Below are 20,585 nucleotides of genomic sequence, written 5' to 3' on the forward strand. Positions count from 1 at the left end.
TGCCATATGATTTAATTTTGACAGCGACAGCAAAATGCCCTATCAAGATCGGGTTGATCCGTGATCATCTTGACGGTTGTAAATAACAAAAACAAAGTAAAAACGAAATCATTTTCATTATTGGTTAACGTTGTACCTATTTCGATTTTGTATTGTTTGTAAATTTTAAGTGAGTTTGCTTATGGTGTGCGTTGTTTATAAAATTTATACAGTAATTTCGTTTTTAGGGTGTTAAATTAGTAGGTATCGACATACATAAAATCAAGTGTAATAAAATGGAAGTAAAACAAGAATTTACAGAGGAAACCTATAAAGTAGAAGTACAGCGCAATGAGAAGGATGTTGCACTTCTGGATAGCTTTAAATTTGAAATTAAGGAAGAATCCAATAGAGAAGGTACACATAGTACAATCCATTATTTAGACTTAAAGGAATACCCTATACATACTGAAATAGAACAAGATGAAAATAAACTTACCCCTTTTGAAGAAAAACAAAAAACTGAAGAAGGTAAGTTGTTGTTTTGATGTCTTCCATTCTTTTGTTAACTCTTCTTAATAGCTAACAGCTTCTTAGTAGTCTTCCTGGTAAAGAGCCACCCTAGAGTAGAGTTGAGAAAATATAATCTTACTTGCATAAATGACCAAATATTTGACTCGGAACTTGATCTTACTGACTATGTAATATCGACACTCCCATCGAACAAGGTTGTAACTCAAGTTACATCTTTTTTCAGATTTCAACATAGGCGAATTCAGCAAAAAATTGTGCACACGTCAATATAAACGATAATTTGGCTAATACTTCATTGAAAAAAGTTTTTAACTTATGTGTGCCATTCTAGCTTGAAAAAGGCAGTAACACTGGATACTCACTATGTTAAATATTTACTTTCTTTATAGTTGACGATTAACAAGGTTTTTAAATGAGTTACAACTTTGTTGCACTTATGTTTAATTTATAAAGTATTCAAACATGGTGCATCTCATAAGTCAATTTATCGAAATAAAAGTAAAAAAGGATCTACGGACTTTTTTTCCTTTTGATAGTTGCGGTGGACAAAATAAGTATACAATAGTGTTTGCTGAGTACTTATGTGTAGTGAAAAAGTTTAATATTAACATTACATATATATTTTTTGAAATAGCACATTCACAAAACGAGGATGATGTATGCCCTTATAGAAAAACCGAAAAATATTAAGTCGTATATGCTCCACACCTACGGATAACCATGATACAATATACCAAAGCATCAGGCAAGCCTAAATCCGTAACTGAAATAAATCAGAAGTAGATTCTAAATTTTAACCTATTTAAAGACACACATCTTAATTTTGAAGTAGATATTAATAGTAAAAGAGTAAAGTAATAAAGTAAAATGGTTTAAAATTAAATATTTACAGATACGCAATAACAATGTGAAAAATTTGAGATATTTTATACCATTTTTTTCCATAGTGATAGAATATTAATGTTATTGTAAAACTTATAATTTCCAATTAAAATTGTTTAAACTGTGAGGTGATATGTTGTTTAAATATACCATAAAAACTAATTTTCTTCTAGCTATATTGCAAATAACTCAAAACATACAACCTTTTAATAGTTAAACGGGAAAAATAATTAACACGGAGAGTGTAAAATGGTTGTTAGGTGAGTTACAACCTTTTTCTACGGATACTCACGTTTAATCTCAAGGTTGTATCTCAATCAAACTCAAGATTTTCAATAGCTAATAAAATTACAAAGCATACATCTCACAGTAATCCTTTATTATGTTATAAATATCATATCACATTAGCGTAAAAGAGTCTAATCATTACGCTACAAATTTTTAAAAATTCATATTTTCATTTTTTGCCTCTCCTGTAAAATCGCTAAAAATGAGTTACAACCTTGTTCTATGGGAGTGTCGCTATATAGAAAGGACCATTTCAATGTCATTTTCATGTATGTGTTGTACATGAAGTCATTATACATGAAGATGACATTGAAACGGTTGGAAAGTTTACATACCTGGGAGTAGAAATATATGCTGATGGATCAGAAGATGGAGAAATACGGAAGAGAATAACGCAGGCAAACAGAGCTTATTTTGCCCTCTCCCATATATTTCGGTCTAAAAGTGTCCACCGAAATACAAAGATGAGAATCTATAAAACCTTGATCCTACCAATAACATGCTATGGCAGTGAAGCCTGGGTCGTGAAAGAAACATCCAAAAACAAACTCAACACATTTGAAAGGAAAGTACTGAGAATACTGGACCTGTGATGGAAAACGGAATCTTCAGAAGTCGATACAATAACAAGCTTTATCAACTCTATAAGGAAACACCCCTGTCAGACTTCATTAGAATACAAAGATTGCAATGGGCCGGGGATGCGATAAGAATGGGAGAGGATAGGCTACCAAAAAGAGCACTGAATGCTAGAATGCAGGGAAAGCCAAGAAAGCGCTGGAAAGACACAGTAAACAGCGACGCATATACGGGACACTAGGTTACAATTAGTTGACTCAGTTATAGATCTGAGTGTTATTCTTGACACTAACTTGAATTTCAACCTACACATTAATAGCATGGTTTCTATTAAAGATGCTTGCCTTTGTTAAAAGATGTAGCTATGACTTTACAACTGGTCGTTCTTTAAAACATCTTTATTGTTTTATGCATCATGTGTTTGGTCACCTCAATATAATTGTCACATTAATAAAATCGAACAAGTTGAGCGTAAATTCTTATGTTATTATGCTTATAAGATGCATTTCACTGGTCAAAGTTATGAGTCTTTACTGCAAATTATTCGACTTGACTCATTACAGAGTCTTCGTCAACATAAAGATCTTTGCTTCTTATATAACTTAATTCATGGTCATAAATTATGTATCTCACTCTTAAATAAAATTGGTCTACGTGTACCCTCAAGAACCACCCGTTCTGTGACTACCTTCCACGAAGTCATTAACCGTACAAACTATGGTTTAAGTTCCTATCTCTGTAAAACTATTAAATTAGAAAACACATTATCTCCGCATGTTGATTTCTTTATGAACGACTTTACTGCATTTTCCACACAATTACATTTATATTTAACTTAATGTTTTAACTTCAGGACTGATTTGTCAATTACTGTTATTGTCTTTGTTCTAAGATAAGTTGTATTTGTCAGTTGCAAAATGTTTTAGATATTTAGATTTTATTATTGTTTATGTATTTACCAATTTTGTACTAGATCTTATTTTGAATTGTTTTTCTAGTTTGTGTGATATTTTATTGTGTTATGTACTAATGGACTTCAGTCCGTCAATAAAAATAATAAATAAATAATAGGAAACAACTCTTTAGAGCAAATGATACAGACCATAGTCTCAAAATCATTTTATGTGGGGTACCACAAGGTTCAGTATTGGGTCCTCTATTCTTCCTTATCTTTATGACATCACTAATTTAAAAATATATGTAAAACATTTTCTTTTTCCTGATGATACCAGTAGCACTTTGAGCTACTCAAATATTGCAACGCTTCTTGCAACTATAACTTCTGATGTACTTACAATAAAAACCTGGTCCGTAATTTACACTCATAGATGAAACAATAGCATTATCCAGTTAAGGAGCTCTTCAACCCTTCTTAATAACAGCTAGATCTGTACCAGTAGGTAATTCTGTAAAATTTCTCGGTATTTTTTTAGACAGCCACCTTAAATGGTTCTTTCATATTAATTTGTTAAGTAAAAAACTCGCATGCAATAAGATCATAAGAATCTTCCAAAGTAACATTTTTTTTCTTCTAGTCTCATCTTTAAAATGTCTGTAATAATAATAGTCTCATCTTTATATCCAAGCCAAGCGGTCCAAAGTTGGTTGCTTGACTATTTTTAATATTTTTTATTTTTCTACCTTTTAAAATTACAAAAATTGTATTCATTTTATTTTTAAACAATTTATTTGTCAATGACAGCCATTTTTGTTAAGAATATCGATCACTTTCACGGAAAACATAGCTTCGCTCCTTAGCCAATATTTTCACTGATTTTTGTCCTGTCCTAGAACAATAAATAAAAAACCAACTACCCTTAAGACCTTAAATGAACCTCAAAGTTTGAAAAAGTAAACTGATAAAATACCATTTTCAGCATTTTTTTAACAGCATAAGGCAAGCCGATAATGGATTGTAATTTTTTTCTGGAAAAGACATACGTACATACTTTAAATAAAAAAAGTTTGAGCTTTTCAAAAAATCTCAAAAATTTAATTTTTTGAGAAATTTCAAAGTTTGGACCCTTATATCTCTGATGGGCACGCATGAAAAAATTTGAAGTTTGGATGTTAGCTCCTAGGAAGTAGAATAAGGAGTAAAAATTTGAAGTTGTTATTTATTTATTAAGCGCAACAGGCTTTGTAGGCCTAGTGCTAAAATGTTTACATTTCTGATTACATAAATAATATAATAAATAACTTAATATAACTTACATAACTTATAAAACTTATAAATTTTATTTAAATACACTTCAGTCTTTTTATACACTCCTTCACCACCTCTCTCCATCTCTTTCTGTCCAATGCTAGTTCTTTCCATCTCTCAATGTTACTTTTCTTCAAGTCTTCATGTACACTGTCCTTCCATCTTTTCCTTGGCCTGCCTTTCCTCCTCTTTTGTATTGGTCTTCGTGAGAGTATCATTTTTGGCATTCGTTTACGTCCCATTCTCTCTACGTGCCCCAAGTATCGTATTCTCTGTGCTTTGATCGCCATCGTAATCGTTGGCTCTTGATATAGCTCTTCCAATTCTTTATTGGTTCTTCTTCTCCACTGACCTGTTATTTTCACACCTCCATATATTGCTTTTGCATTTTTCTCTCCCATCTTTCTAAAAGGTCTGTTTTTGACTTTTTGAGCACCCATGTTTCGCTTGCGTATGTTACTGTAGGTCTGATAACAGTCTTATAAATTCTTATTTTTGTTTTTCTTGATACGTATTTGGATTTCAATAATGTGCGTAATGCTCCATATTTTTTATTTCCTTTAGCTATTCTTGCCTTTATCTCCCCTTCTTCATGACCATTTTCATCTATTTTGGCTCCCAGGTAAATAATTTCTTGGCTCTTTTGAACGAGTATGTTTTTTCTCCATCTATTTGTACTATGATGTTATTCTCTTCTTCTTTTTGGATCTCTCCCATTATCATATACGTTGTCTTTTCTTCATTTATTTTAAGTCCGAATTTTTTGGCTTCTGTTATTATGTTTTTCATTAACTTTTGTAGTTCTTTTTTGCTTGTTGCTAATAGCGTCAGATGATCTGCAAATGCTATGCATTGGTGGCCGTTTTTAAATATCGTTTCTTGCATGTTTATTCTGCTTTTCCTGATTATTCCTTCCAATGTTAGATTAAATGCCATTGTTGATAGTGGGTCTCCTTGTCGTAATCCTTCCTTGGTTTCAAACTTTTTGGATGTATACCCTTTCCAAGCTATTTCGTTTGTTGTGTTTTCCATCGTCATCTTTATCATCCTGACAATTTTACTTGGTATCCCCAGTTCTTTCATCAGTTCGTACATCTGCTGTCTATTTACTGTGTCGTAAGCCTGCTTAAAGTCTATGAACAAAGCATATAGTACTGTTTTATGTTCGTAACAGGTAGTCTGTATTTCTTTTAAGGCAAATATTTGGTCAGTCGTTGATCTGTTGTTTCTAAAACCTGCCTGGTATTCTCCCAGTATTTTTTCTGAATAATGACTTGGCCTTTTTCTTATACTTTGTGCCAAGATTTTGTAAACTATTTCTAATAGTGCGATGCCTCTGTAGTTTTCGCATAGCATTCTATCACCTTTTTTATGTATAGGGCATATTCTTGCTATGGTCCACTCTTCTGGCATTTTTTATACTTCCCATATTCTTTTTATCAGGTCCTATATCTCTTTCTGTAGTCTTTTCCCTCCTGATTTTATCATTTCGGCCGATATTTCTGTTATTCCTGGACTTTTGTTATTTTTCAAGCTCTTTATTTCGTTCTTTATTTCTTGTTCTGTGGGTATTTCTATTGCTATCTGATCATCTTCAATTTCATGGTTTGTTTCCTTTTGTACTTCGCTCTTATTTAGCAGTTCTGTGAAATAGTTTTGCCAGTTTTCCATTATTTTTTCCGGCTCATTTAGCAACATCCCTTGAAGTTGTAGACTTACATCATATAGGAGTTACAAGCCTGAGAAAATAATCAAAAATCATTAATTTGAGTGTTTGCGGGCAGGGTAATTAAAATTCAAATAAACTGTCTAATGAAATAAAAGTTAATGTTATTTCACCAGATTTTACAATGAATGCAAATTTATACAGTGTGAGCCAAAGAAAAGAGTCTACCTCGATATTTGGCAATAGTTACCTATTAGATTTTAAGGAAATGCCGAAATACCTAGGTCCATTTTTATTTTCATATTGCAATTTTTGGCATATATTTCATACTAGGTGACATCATCCATCAGAGCGTGATGACATAATCGATGTTTTTTTTAATGGAAATAGGGGTCGTGTGGTATCTCATTTGAAAGCGTGTTCAATTCTCTATTCAGTAATATAAACATCATTTCATTATTTATACAGGGTGACCAAAAAAATATTTTTTTTAATTAAATTAATTGGCTCAAAATTGTACTGCTGTCAGAAAATAGAAAAAAAGATTTATTTTACAAATAAACATTTCTTTTCGCTTAAATCACAAACAACCTACCTCTTCACAGTTTGAACATTTAATTCAAGCGAAAAGCAATGTTTATTTGACAAATAATATTTTTTTTCTATTTTCTGACAGCAATAAAATTTAATTTGAGTAAAATAAATTACATACATTATTCTTTTTATGTCAATTAATTTAATTCACAAATTATTTTTTGGCCACCCTGTATAAATAAAATTGTTTATATTACTGAACAGAGAATTGAACACTCTTTCAAATGAGATAACATACGATCCCTATTCCCATTAAAAAAATCATGTATTTGTCATCACGCCCAGATGGATGACGTCATTAGTATGAAATACATCAAATAAATTGTAATTTAAAAATAAAAATCGACCTGTTTCGGCATTCCCTTAAAATCTAATAACTGCCAAATATCGAGGTGAACTCTTTTCTTTGGCCCACCCTGTATAAATTTGAATTCATTGTTAAATCTGGTGAAAATAGATTAATTTTTATTTCATTAGACAGTTTATTTGAATTTTAATTACCCTGTTCGCAAACGCTCAAATTTTGACCATTCTTTCAGACCTGTAACTCCTATATGACCATGACGTAAGTCTAGAACTCCAAATTTTTACTCCTTATTCTACTTGCTGGGGGCTAACATTCAGCCTAATTTCAAATTTTTTCATGTGTGCCCATTAGAGATATAAGAGGTCAAGCTTTGAGATTTTTCAAAAAATTACATCTTTGAGATTTTTTTGAAAAATTTACTCAAGTCTCAAAGCTCAAACTTTTTTTTTATTTAAAGTATGTACGTATGTCTTTTCTAGAAAAAAATAACAAACCATTATCAGCTTGCCTTATGCTGTTAAAAAATGCTGAAAATGGAATTTTATCAGTTTACCTTTTCAAACTTTGAGGTTCATTTAACCTTCCGCAACTACTTGTCAACTTCATTGACACACTTTCAAGCGTAGGGTTGTGTTAAATCACTACATGAAGGAATTAAACTAAACAAGAATGATACCTATTTTTAATTTATTAAGCCTCTTAAACATTAGCAAAATACCAAAGAAAATAAAAACAATTATATAACATCTCATTTTTGTGAAAGACAAACTCAATTTTTCCACTGCTGTTTTTTGTACCTAGCTTCACCTTTTACTTATGGAAATTGGGTATGTCACGTCCAACATCGGTCTCTGAGACAAAATCTGCCGATAATTGCATAATCACTTGACACTGAAGACTCAAACTTCAACACTCGAAACAGGCACCTGAATCAGGCAGTTACTGATGGCGGCTAAGATACATAACGAACAATTTGGATATAATCGTAAAAACTCGTTAAGTGATCCCAGGTCCGTCTCATAGACCGAATGTTAGTCACGGAAGGTTAAGGCCTTAAGGGTAGTTTGAAATTAAATAATGCTATAGGCCGTTTTTTTAGAGCATTCTTTTCTAAACAGTTTGGTTTTCGGTTTATTGTTCTAGGACAAACCTACGTGAAAATATTGGCTAAAGAGTGAAGCCATGTTTTCCGTGAAAATGACCGATACGCTTTAACAAAAATGGCCGCTTAGGCAAAATAAATTTTTTTAAAAATAAAATGAATGCAATTTTGTACTCTCTGTAGACTGAAGTTTAAAAGGTAGATAAATAAAAAATATTAAAAATAGTCAAGCAACCAACTTAATTTATATTGGACCATTTGGCATGGATTGACCCTATGGTCTTCTCTTTTGGGGTTCTGGTACTGCTTCCCAGTCCGATGTTATTTTTAAATTGCAAAAAAGGATCAATAAGGTATCTGTTTGGCCTTAGAAGAACAAACAACACATTGCAGAAGCTACTTCAAAGATCACAGGATTTTTAACACTTCCTTCTTTATATATTTTAGAAACTATTTCCTTAATTCATGATCACCTACATGTCTTTCCAGCAGGACCTAATCAGGACTTCTTCTTTAAGTGCCATCTCCGCGATGAAGGTTGGCAATCATCATGGTTATTTTAACCTTCGAGGCAGCTGCCCTGAACAGTTGCCTTGAGATGCAACGAAACCATTCTCTCAGGTTTTTCAACCAGGAAAAACGTCTCCTCCCTACCCTCTATTTTTCCTTGAATTATGAGTCTCAAGATTTTATATCTTTCGCCTCTCATCACAAGTCAGAGATATTGCAATTTTTTTTCTTTTATTGTGTTTTCAATTTCCCTCTCTCTCTGCCTATTCTCCCTAACACTTCTATATTCGTGACACTATCTTCCCATGCAATCCTTAACACTCAAATGTCCACATTTCAAATGCATTAAGTGGATTTATTGCATTTTGATTTAATGTCCATGACTCAGCTCCATAGTAAAGCACACAGTGTATTATTCGTTGCAAGATATTTCGGATTTAATCAGATTTATCATTTGGTAAAGTACCCTTAAACTTTGAATATAATTTAAAATTGAACCTAATGTAACGAAAGACTAAGGGTGACTATTCGTTACAGCATTAAGGGAGTACATTTTGTGCTTGATATCGGCCCAGTCTCTTAATCTGGGGAATTCTATCCGAATTATCTTGCAACGGTTAGTACATAACATTTGACTAGTCTTATTCTGAGGGCCAGTGTCAAATCTTTGCTGCATAGAATCTCTTTCATTTTCACGAAGTTGCCACATGCTTTTTCAATTCTCACTCTTATTTCTGCAGTATAATCATAATTGTTTGTGACTATCGTTCCCAAGTAAGTATGTGTTTTTATTATCTCAATGTGCTGGACTCATACCGTTAGTATTTTGTTTGTATTGTTGTTCTTGCTGATTTTCATAAATTTTTGTTTTTTATGTTAAGAGAGAGTCAGTATTCTCCACTATATCTTAATATTTTGTTCAGTATTCTTTTTAAGTCTTCCAAGTTGTCGGCTATTATGACTGTATTTTGGCATACCTAATACTTTTAATTAAACTTCTATTCACTTTTATGCCGACTGTCTCATTTACCAAAGCTTTTGGTATGATTTCTTCAGAATAAGCAGTAAACAATAACGGAGACAACCTTGCCTGACCCCTTTCCGTATCTCCATTTCTTCTGACACTTCTTTTCCAATTATCACATTTGTTACATCCCTCATATCCAGATTCTTGTTTTTGAGTACTTCTATAAGTCGGTCATGTTTTACCTTATCGAATGCTTTGCTGTAGTCTATAAAGCATACATAAAGATCTCGGTTAACTTAACATCCAAGCAAGCATCCAATCATGACTACTCCACCAGAAATTCAACCTGTGATGTCTATTTTCTGATACCGTTCACTTAGTTAGTAAAAAAATCTATATTGTTTTCTGCAAAAAAACTAAACAACCTTCTCCCTTTATAACTTAAATCTGCAACGTCCTTTCGCAAGTTTCATAAAATGACAAAAGCCTATGTATCTGAAAGACCATATTTTTCAGTAGAAGAGTTTCGTAATGATAGTTAAGAAATTATAGAACCTTTTTGTATAAGTAGTGTTTTATCTATATTTGAGTATCGTATGCAGCCGCTTAAACTTATTAGTTCCTAATGTTGATTGTACAATTTGCAATATCGACGGCCTAATTAACAAACCACGTAACTCACATTTAGGTCTTAGGCCCACATACAAAATTATTATTGATGACCACACCATTGAAACTTTTTGTACTTGTTATTTGGGTGGAGTCGGACAAATTTGAAGCTTAGCGCATTGGGGCAGTGGGGCGTTTGTCTATCAAGCGGTCACGAAGTTGTCAATTTTATGCAAGAAAAAAATTTATAACCACATTGGTCATTTTATTTTAATCAATGGTTTTTATCATATAAACAGTGAAAACAATTTTGTCGGACAAAAATATTGCGGCATATGACGCGTCAGACACGCTAAATATGTCAAATTTATGAAAATAATAAATTTATTACCACATGGATAATTTTAACGGTATCTACCATAAAACCTTTTTACAATAATGTGGTAACCTTGTCGGACAATTTTCACGGGGCATATGCGCAGTCGGATGCGCCGAAGATGTCAATTTCCTGGAATTTTTTTTATTTATTGCCACAGATGTCATTTTTATTTTGTACTGTTTTTTTACATGTGTAATGCATATTGCATCACTTGTCGGACAAAAATAATGGGGCGTTTTGGTACAATTAAAAAAAAAGTAATTTTTATACATTTTTGACTTCATATTATATTACATATTTTTCGGCTCATATTACCCGTATGGTGAATATTAAATTCTTAACTGTAGGTTTTAGAAAAAAAGACCATTTGCCATATTAAAAGAAAAACCAATCGTATCAAGATGCTTTTGTGCAGCTAGTAGAAACGGTGCCGAATTATTTGGATACAGAATACGAAATATTTAAATCTATTGAGGAGTATGTGTGCCAAATGTATAGTTTGAATACAAAAAATTATGTCGATAAAGGTAGTTTCGAAGTATTTGAAAGAAAGTATAAAAAAAAATGAAAATGAAAAAATTTGGAAGAAAAACCTAAAAGGGTTCGATGCTTAAATCTTCCACCAACCAAAAGAGAGCTATTGCAACACGTAAAACGAAGTTTTACATCAGTAACGTGTGGTGCAATGCTCACCTGAGGCGACCAACAGATCTTAATATTCAAGAGTGCGGGTGGATAAATATCGAAGGCAGCTATGAGTTTTTTTGGTGCGATGGCGAGCAGTGTCCCACATTCCGAGAGATATCTGCTCATTCAGGTAATATATTTATAATTGCATTAAAAATTTAATCTATTAAACTGATATTAAGGTTTTTCTCTATATGTCTGCTTTTCTGCTTTTTTATATTTTAAAATTTTATATTTTAAAGAATTTTAAAATTAAACTATTTTTTTTAAATCGAAACAATTACTTGCATTAAGTCCATTTTACTTAACATTTAACTACACGCGGTGGCGTATTTTGTACGCCAGATATAAGAATTCTGCTGAAAATATATTTAAAAAATTAATTTTTTGTTTATACAGTATGTCCCTGTAAGTTGTATCCATATGGAAAACTTTTTTATTAATAATTTTACGAAAAAAAGTTATTCTTTATAAAAAGCTCTGCATGGTCCAAAACCTAAGATTTAACCATCAAATATCAAATTTTTTAAATATTATACGAGGTATGTCAAAAAGTTTGAATTTCACTCAAGAGTAAAGTAGCTTTATTTTTCGTAATATTGGAAATTGCTATTAAGAAAAGTTGTTTGGAATTAAAAACTATATTCTAATATGCAATTACATCCTTCTAATTGAAAAAAAATTTTTTTGAAAAATTATGGATCTCATTATTTTTTCAGTTATTTCAATTCTGATAACTCTTTTATTATTAATTTTACGAAAAAAAGTGATTCTTAATAAAAAGTTTTGGAAGGTCTAAACTTAAAATACAATCATCTTATATCAAATTTTATCAATTTTATACGAGGTATGTCAAAAAAGATAAATTTAGATCAAAAGTAAAGTACCTTTATAGTTCAGAATATAGAAGGATGTAATTACATACTGAAACATAGTTTTTAATTCTAAATAACTTTTCATAATAACAATTTTCGATATTGTGAAGAATAAACGTATTTTACTCTTGAGCGAAATTCATATTTTTTGACATACCTCGTATAAAATTGATAAAATTTGACATAAGATGGTTGTATTTTAGATTTTAGACCATGCATAACTTTTTATTAAGAATCACTTTTTTTCGTAAAATTAATAATAAAAGAGTTATCTGAATTAAAATAACTGTAGTTATCCATAATTTTTCAATTAGAAGGATGTAATTGCATACTAGAATACAGTTTTTAATTTCACACAACTTTTCATAATAGCAATTTTCAATATTGTGAAAAATAAAGCTACTTTACTCTTGAGTGAAATTCAAACTTTTTGACATACCTCGTATAATATTCAAAAAAAATTATATTTGATGGTTAAATCTTAGGTTTTGGACCATGCAGAGCTTTTTATAAAGAATAACTTTTTTTCGTAAAATTAATAATAAAAAAGTTTTCCATATGGATGACAACTTACAGGGACATACTGTATATCTAACCTATCACTGGAATGTGCTTTACAATTGGTTTTAGCTTCGTTGGAGTCTTTGTTCTGAGAAAGCCGTAATTACCAGTTTATTATTTGTTGTTTATGGTGGTGTACAAAATACGCCACGATTGCAGTAATGTACGTAATTCTTTCAATTGTTTTTTAGTCATTATGGCACAAAATATATATTTTCTTTATAAACAAAACTTTTTCTCATGTAAAAAATCATGTTTGAAAAAATTTTTTATTAGTAATTTTATTTTTCAATGGATCAGGTTCCAGTTTGAAATCAAAATTTACTTACTTAGAAGGAACTCCAAGCATTCGCTGATGCCGAATAAGGTTAATAACAAACAACTAAGTGTATTAAAAAAAAAAAAAATAAACAAAACCTCTGTTTTTAAGTGGTGTATAAAGTACGCCACGCGTGTACTTATGTTATAACATGATGCGTGGGTAGTTAAAGGGTAAAATGCTTTAGTATAATAAGTTTAATAGTTTTCATTACTTTTTTTTTAATAAAATGTTTCATTTATTAGTTTCCACTTCTGATGATGAGGATGAGGAGGAGCCTAATGGGTCTTCCGATGAGAGTGAAGCTGAAGAAAATTTGTACTTATCTGAAGATTCAGAATTTGAAGATGACGATATTTAATCAACAATTTATGTATTATTTATTACATAATATTTGTTGTATTTGTTCATTGTATATGTATACAAGAATAAAAAAACCGCTAAATGCCGTAAAAATGAGTTGCGCATACAATATTCCAGCTACAAATGAACTGATATAAATATTACGTGGCGCGAAAATGTATTTTCATTTTGATGGAAAATAAAATTATAGTTTTATTTTAAAAGATGTTTCCATAATCGTGCTCATTTGTAGCTGGAATATTGTATGCGCCACTTATTTTTACGGCGTTTAGCAATTTTTTATTCTTGTGTCAGGAGTTTTTCAAAGTTATTTATAAATTAAATGTATGAAGTTGAATGTATTGTTTCTCGATTCCACGTTAGGATAAACGGTCGCCTTTCTACCATTACCTCTCAAATGATCTAGTGTCCATCGAATCTACACTAGAGTTTTGTTTTCTATTCGAAATAGAATAAATATTCTAAAAAATATTGGAATGGCCGGTAAATGAACTCGGATTGCTCTATTAAATTTAGCGTCGCAGTCGCAACCACTACAACTACATAAACCATTTCGGCGATAATGCTCAAATGGATTATACTTTTGGAACTAGATACCTTCTAATTGGTATAACCGATTTTGATCACTAAGTATGAGTTTGAAACGTATTGAGAAGTAGTGTCTGATGCATCCAAGCTCAAATATGATAACTGAAGGCATTATAGGAACTATTGAGCTTGAAAAACAGTTTTTCCCATAGGAAATATATTTGATCACATTTATGAAGGCTATAACTTAAAAAATTCGAATTTTCCCAGATATGAGGTATACACCGTTAAAAGCGTCTAGAGTCCTCCTCAGTTATTGGCGCAATTCGTAGGTTGAAATTTTGAGTAATTGTCGAAAAACCGAAATTTTCAAAGTTTAGTTTCTCAGCTATACCGAGCGTGTGTATCTCTGATCCTAACCACTTAGGCACTAGGTATTTGAAAGCTTAACTCAACGCTATTAATTTGGTGTATTTGCGGTTTTCCTGTCTCTCCTTGAACCCAGTGGCGGCTCGTACCACTTTAAGAAGGTAGTGCCAGAACTCGGGCAGCCGCCAAAATTTTTAGTGACGGATTCACGATATTGTCAAAAAAAGGTATACTGACAACAAAAACTAAAAAAAATATATGCGCGGATACTTTTATCTTATGTATCTTAGTTTATTGATCTGAGGTGCCAAGCAATTGTCCAACATTGATCAAAACAGTTCCGAAAATTAATTAATAATAAAAACCTCTTAACCTACCACCAGCATTTACTGCTGATAGTGCTTGAAAATTGTTATTACGATTTAGTCTCTATTTACCAATTTATAAAAATAATACTATTTCATTATTCACACACATGCACAAATTTTTGTAATGTCACTTTTAAAGTTTACGATATATGAAGTTCATTCTTCTATTTTTTGGTTGCAAAGTTTTCAATGACTTTATAATTAAAATTATCAATACAATTTACAAAATGCTTTTCTGCAGATAGCATACCTAAAGCACTATGTTTTAACATCGAAAAACAGCGTTCTGCTTCAGATGTTGATATAGGAATGGTAACTAAAATAGTTAAAAGTTTAATAGTTTCTTCAAATGTGCTTTTTAAACCTTCCCTCTACAATAAAACCGATAGCGAAACAGCCCCAGAGGTAGTACTTAATTCGTCTCGCTAATACAGTACCTTTAATTCTAATTCAGTTTTAAACCGAGTTTTGATTAAAAATTAAAATTGTCTCCATGTTTCATTAAGAAATGATTCGGAGAACTGATGCTTATAAGCAGAAAACTTCTCCGACATAAATAAATTAGAAGCAACTAAATGTCCGGAGAAGGTAGACCTTTGAAAGATCTGGTACTTTCAATAATATGAACCTTTAAGTTGTTGTCTAATTCCGCGCTAAAATTGACGTCCATCAAGTTAGCAGAACAAAGTCAGCAGAACACAGTTATTCTTATACCATAATTAAGTGTAAATTAAATGCTAATTTAATGTTCCAAGAAAAAAATTATTGCTCTTCTTCTTTAAAAGTTATCGCATGTTCTGCTAACTTGAGACTCAAGCTAGCAGAACACTAGGTCAAAAATTTCATAAATCATTTATAATTGACTGCCAAAGTATTATCTGAATTAAATGCAAATTTAATGTTCCAAGAAAAAATTTATTGCTCTTCTTCTTTAAAAGTTATCGCGTGGTGTGCTAACTTGATAATCAAGCTAGGAGAACATTAGGTCAAAAATTTGATAAATCATTTATAATTGAATGCCAAAATATTCTCTAAATTAAATGCTAATTTATTGTTCCAAGAAAAAATTTATTGCTCTTCTTCTTTAAAAGTTATCGCAGGTTCTGCTAACTTGATAATCAGGCTAGCAGAGCATTAGTTCAAAACGCGTGCGCGAAAGTAGACATGTTTGCACGCTCGTAGAAAAAAAAATAAACGCAGAATGAAAGACTAAATTATTATCGAGGGCCGAAAATCCCTTAGAATAAATAAAAAGTTTCTTTTCAACGAGATAATTGGAACTAAAAATCACACTACATTTTCTCTTAGTTTGTCACCCCTGTAACTTATTTAAATAAACATTATAGAAGTTTTCAGGGAATTTCGGCCCTCGGTAAGGCTGTAATCTTTCATTCTGCATTTAAATTTTTCAAAAATACTTGATTAGTTTAGAAATAAACATACCAGTTTTCGGATTTCTAAATATTTTTTTTAAATTTTTTTTTTGGAAACTCAAAAAAGAAAAATTTTTAAATCGATTTTTCTAGAAAACGGTGTATTCTATCGACTTAAAACTAGAGTACCTTTTAGTTGTAGAATATCTCACAATTTAATAATCCAGAGTCAAACATGTTCCAAAATTAAAGATAAATAAATTATGCGATAAAATATCTATTGCCCACCCAAAACGGACGCCTATGACCGGTACTAGAAATTCGTAATGCATGGAATGGATTTATCTCTGGAAGATAAATATGTGTACCAATTTTTATTTTTGTCAATAAAAGCGTTCTGGAGTTATTTAAGAAAAACTAATTAAGGACGCCATTTTCAAAGAACTACTTGGCAACATTCAAATTTTCAGTTTTTCACATAGTTTTTGAGGGTTAAAAATGGCCGATTTCGCAATTTTTCAATTTTTAATCGCTTTATGTCAAAAACTATCATTTTTAGAGAAAAGTCACTAAAGACCTTTTCTGTTTGGAATGATCCAAAAAACCTAAAACAACTTTTTTCCATGCAAAAAAAATAATTTTAGGAAAAAAAAACGTTTAAAAAATTTTTGACCATCTTTTGGTCCTGGCAACATGCAAATTTGTTAAAAGGAGTCCTTTTTGAGTAAGATTGTGCAAAAAATCCAAATCAGAATATTTTTCCTAGCGGATGCGCAGTGGCTTTCTGGACTATTTAAAATTGTTTCACTTTCACCTGCTTTATCGAAAAATGCCTCTTGGTTCTGTGAAGGTCAGTTGTATCGAATATGTTTGAGATATCCTCGTCTTCGCAAAAAAATATTTTTGCCTTCTAGTTCAATTTCGCTTAACACATTTCTTACGTCTCCAACAAACCTCAAAATAGATGTCATTAATTCTACTCCAATTGACACGTTCAAGTCCACAGTTTCTTCACTTTCACGTTTTGCTTGTTGCATTAACTCGTTCCAAAGTTTTTGTTCAAATCAGTGTCAATAGAGCTGTCTCAAAGGTATCCATTTTATACTGCAGTCTTGGCTTCATTTTTAACTGCTGATTTTTCGTCTCTATTAGCGCCGGACTCCACTTGCGATTTGTAGTCGCGAAGATTGAACACATTGTTTCAAATACAAGTCAATTCATTTGCGACTAAATAATCATGGATTGGCTTGTATTTGAAACAATGGGTTCAATCTTCACGACAAAATAATCATTTCATTTCATAATAATTTCATTTTCATTTATTCGAATTCCGTTGTAAATGCTCAGCTAAGAAGTTGTCAAATTTAGCCAAGTATACTCACAAAACACCTTTAACTTAATGGAAAGCTACTTAGAAAATCGAAATCAAAGAGTGCGGCTAGAAGGGAAATTGAGTAGTGCAAGAAACATAAATTTTGGTATACCACAAGGGACTGTACTAGGACCCATATTATTTATAATGTATATAAATAATATCCTTACTTGTCGTACTGAAGGTGATAATATATTCAGTTTGCAGATGATACAGCAATTTTGTACTCTGCAGATACGTGGATGGAACTAAAGAGAAAAATGGAACATGACTTAAGAAGAATTATTGATATATTTAACCACAAACTTCTTACAGTAAATATGGATAAGACGGTTTATGTTCCATTTACAAGCTATAAGAGAGGTCTACCAGATTATAAATTTATAAAAATACAAAATCTGAATATTAATGCAGTAAGTAATACAAAATAGTTACCTTGGAGTTCACATCCGACTCATATCTACGATGGGATATACACATAAACCAAACGTGTAAAACATTGAGATGTCTATTGTACAAATTTCGATATTTACGTAACATACTGAATATCCATCATTTAAAGGTTATTTACTATTCTTTGGTAGAATCGCGTCTACGTTATGGAATCCTTAGTTGGGGTGGAGTTGTAAATACATATCTAAACCAATTAGACATCCAGAGAAAAATATTGAAATTTATTTACAATAGACCTTCGAGATACTCTAGTAATGCTCTATATAGCGAATCTCAAACGTTAGATACAAGACAATTATATATTCTTACCATAATTACCAATCTATACAAAAATAAACATTTTCTCACACCATTAGAGCATACCTATAATAAAAGAACAAGAGCACAGTCCTGTGTTAGATTAAATATTGCAAAGAAAACAGTTGGAAAACGAAATTTTGAGTATTTACACGGAACAATCTACAATTTGATCCCTGAAATTTATAAAACATACCTAATCACTATAAATTCCCTGAAAATGATTAAGAAATTGTTTAGTAGGTATTTGAAACAAAATCACAGGCAAATGTCCAGCCACCTTTTTGAAACCAATTAATAAATAAAATTGAAAGACTCAGATTAAATATATGCATCAATTGTTATAAGCATGAAATATCTCTCCTTATTAGGAATTTTTTTTATGTCAATTTTTTTTAATAGAATTGCTAAATTAATTCAAATCACTTAATAAAAAATTCTTTAACTTAATAGAATTGTTAAGTTATTTAAAATTGTTTAATCGCTTAAATAAAAATTTAATGTAAGCTCAATATAAATGAACAATATAAAAAAATTGGCCCATGCTCAACTTCATTGTTTTAATGGGCACTATTGTTTATTTACCTTGAACAAAGTACGGAACAATTAAATAAATGTAATATTAAATTAAATTATTGTATTGTGATGTAAGTATAGTATTGTATCATTAATAATTGTATACTTTCATGGAAAAAAAATAAACGTTATTGTACAAGACTTCTTAAGTAATTTCCTTTATGACGACTCGTTAAATCCTGGATCAACGGAAAGCTAGTCATTGAGAAGCAAGTAATTTAGTAGTAGTCACAACAACTCTTCTTAGGATGTTTATCCAATCGTTCTTTGTGAGATTTGAGCAAACTATTCAAATGTTTCCAGTGGGTCCATCCAAAATCAGTTAAACTATTTTTTTCAATTGAAAATAATTTGCACGGATAACAATAAAGAGCTTTTGCGTCGTTTATTAGCCAATCTTTCTTTTCTTTGCCTCCATTGGGTTTTCCTCTATAAAAGTTGCTTTCATTTAATCTTCTATAATAAGTTTTGTCTCCATCGTAATACATTTTTTTTACAATTTTCTAAGGAATCACTCTTTGGTTTAAAAGTTATCAGTTTTTATAAAGCCATCAGTCTTAAAATCAGACCATTTCGAAATCGCAGGCATTTTGTCATTTTTTCTCTATTTCAGAAAATATGTAGATTATTTAGCGGACTTTACTTTTTATTAATAAAAGGGACGGGTCCCTACGTATGAATTTATTTTGGTAGATAGTACTTATTTGATAACAAAAATGTGTGTCAGCTGGCGCGACTTCGGAGCTTTTATTCAAGAAAAGATAAAATATGAAAGTACGTAGATGGAAAAACTCTATAACTTATATGTCAAATATTTATCTCCGTGCATTACATCCATAATGACCTAGTGGTTAGAATACCTGGCTCCTGGCTTTCACCCAGTCGAGTCAGGTTCGATTTGAAAAATAATTGTTTTTATAATACCACGTTTTTATTATTTATACGATACAATATAAAAAAAGTATTATAAAAACAATTATTTTTCAAATCAAAATGTCAATTTTAAAAACAAAAAGGATTTCCGACGTCGGGAATCGAACCCGACTCGCCTGGGCGAAAGCCAGGAGCCAGGTATGCTAACCACTAGTTCATTATGGTAGTCCATTAAAATGTTGTTCTGAAGCTATTTTCTTGTGGCATTTTTACAATCTTAACTATTTAGAATGGGAAATAAGCCACAATATTATTAAAAATGATTTTTTATTAACGTTTCGACGCCCAAATCGGGTGCCGTTGTCAAAATACAAAATACTATTAATATAAACAAAAATGTTGTTGCTTAGTAAAAAAATTCTTCTAATAATTTATTTAATTTGACTCATTTATATCGGCAATTCAGATACATATGATACATTTTAAAGTAGAAGACTTTAAAATGATATTGCCAATATTTATGAGTTGCGTTCCTGGGACGACTTTACTGAAAGATAGTTCATTCGATTACATGAAATCAACCCCAACTCAAGAATATCCGTCACAAAAAAATCATAGCATGCGATCTGTCTTTAAAAAGACAACCACATGCAACGGTGACATTAAAATTCTCGCGTTAGAGATCTCATAGTAAATCACGAGGGAAAACCAGGAAAAACCTCGTGATACTATCCCGACATCGTAAGTATTTGGTCTTACATTTAATTTACTCTCAAAATGAATACCAAATTCTGACTTTACTATAATTTTGTTTAAATTATAAATAATATCAATAATACATGGGTATATAAGTAATACTAAAATATAAAATATGTACTAACTCGACTATTGACTTACTAATTGTGGTATTTTCTTTCTACTGACTTCCTCTTTCAGTATGGGTATCCACATCCTACTGCATTCCACCGA

The 20,585-nt window shown here is 31.1% G+C and overlaps 1 protein-coding gene across 2 annotated transcripts in view; it reads left to right on the forward strand.

Annotated features, from left to right (window-relative positions):
- The window catches only part of LOC126890708 (zinc finger protein 271-like), a 24,766-nt gene continuing 4,181 nt past the window's right edge, over positions 1-20,585 (forward strand). Inside the window, exons 1-2 of one of the 2 annotated variants that reach the window (XM_050659876.1) lie at positions 1-169; positions 213-510. In XM_050659876.1, the coding sequence (XP_050515833.1) occupies positions 276-510 (235 nt within the window). In that variant the 5' untranslated portion in view covers positions 1-169; positions 213-275. The remainder of the gene's footprint in view (positions 170-212; positions 511-20,585) is intronic. The other variant, XM_050659875.1, reaches the window with a different exon arrangement.

Source organism: Diabrotica virgifera, chromosome 8, assembly GCF_917563875.1.
Source record: "Diabrotica virgifera virgifera chromosome 8, PGI_DIABVI_V3a".
NCBI lineage: Eukaryota > Metazoa > Arthropoda > Insecta > Coleoptera > Chrysomelidae > Diabrotica > Diabrotica virgifera.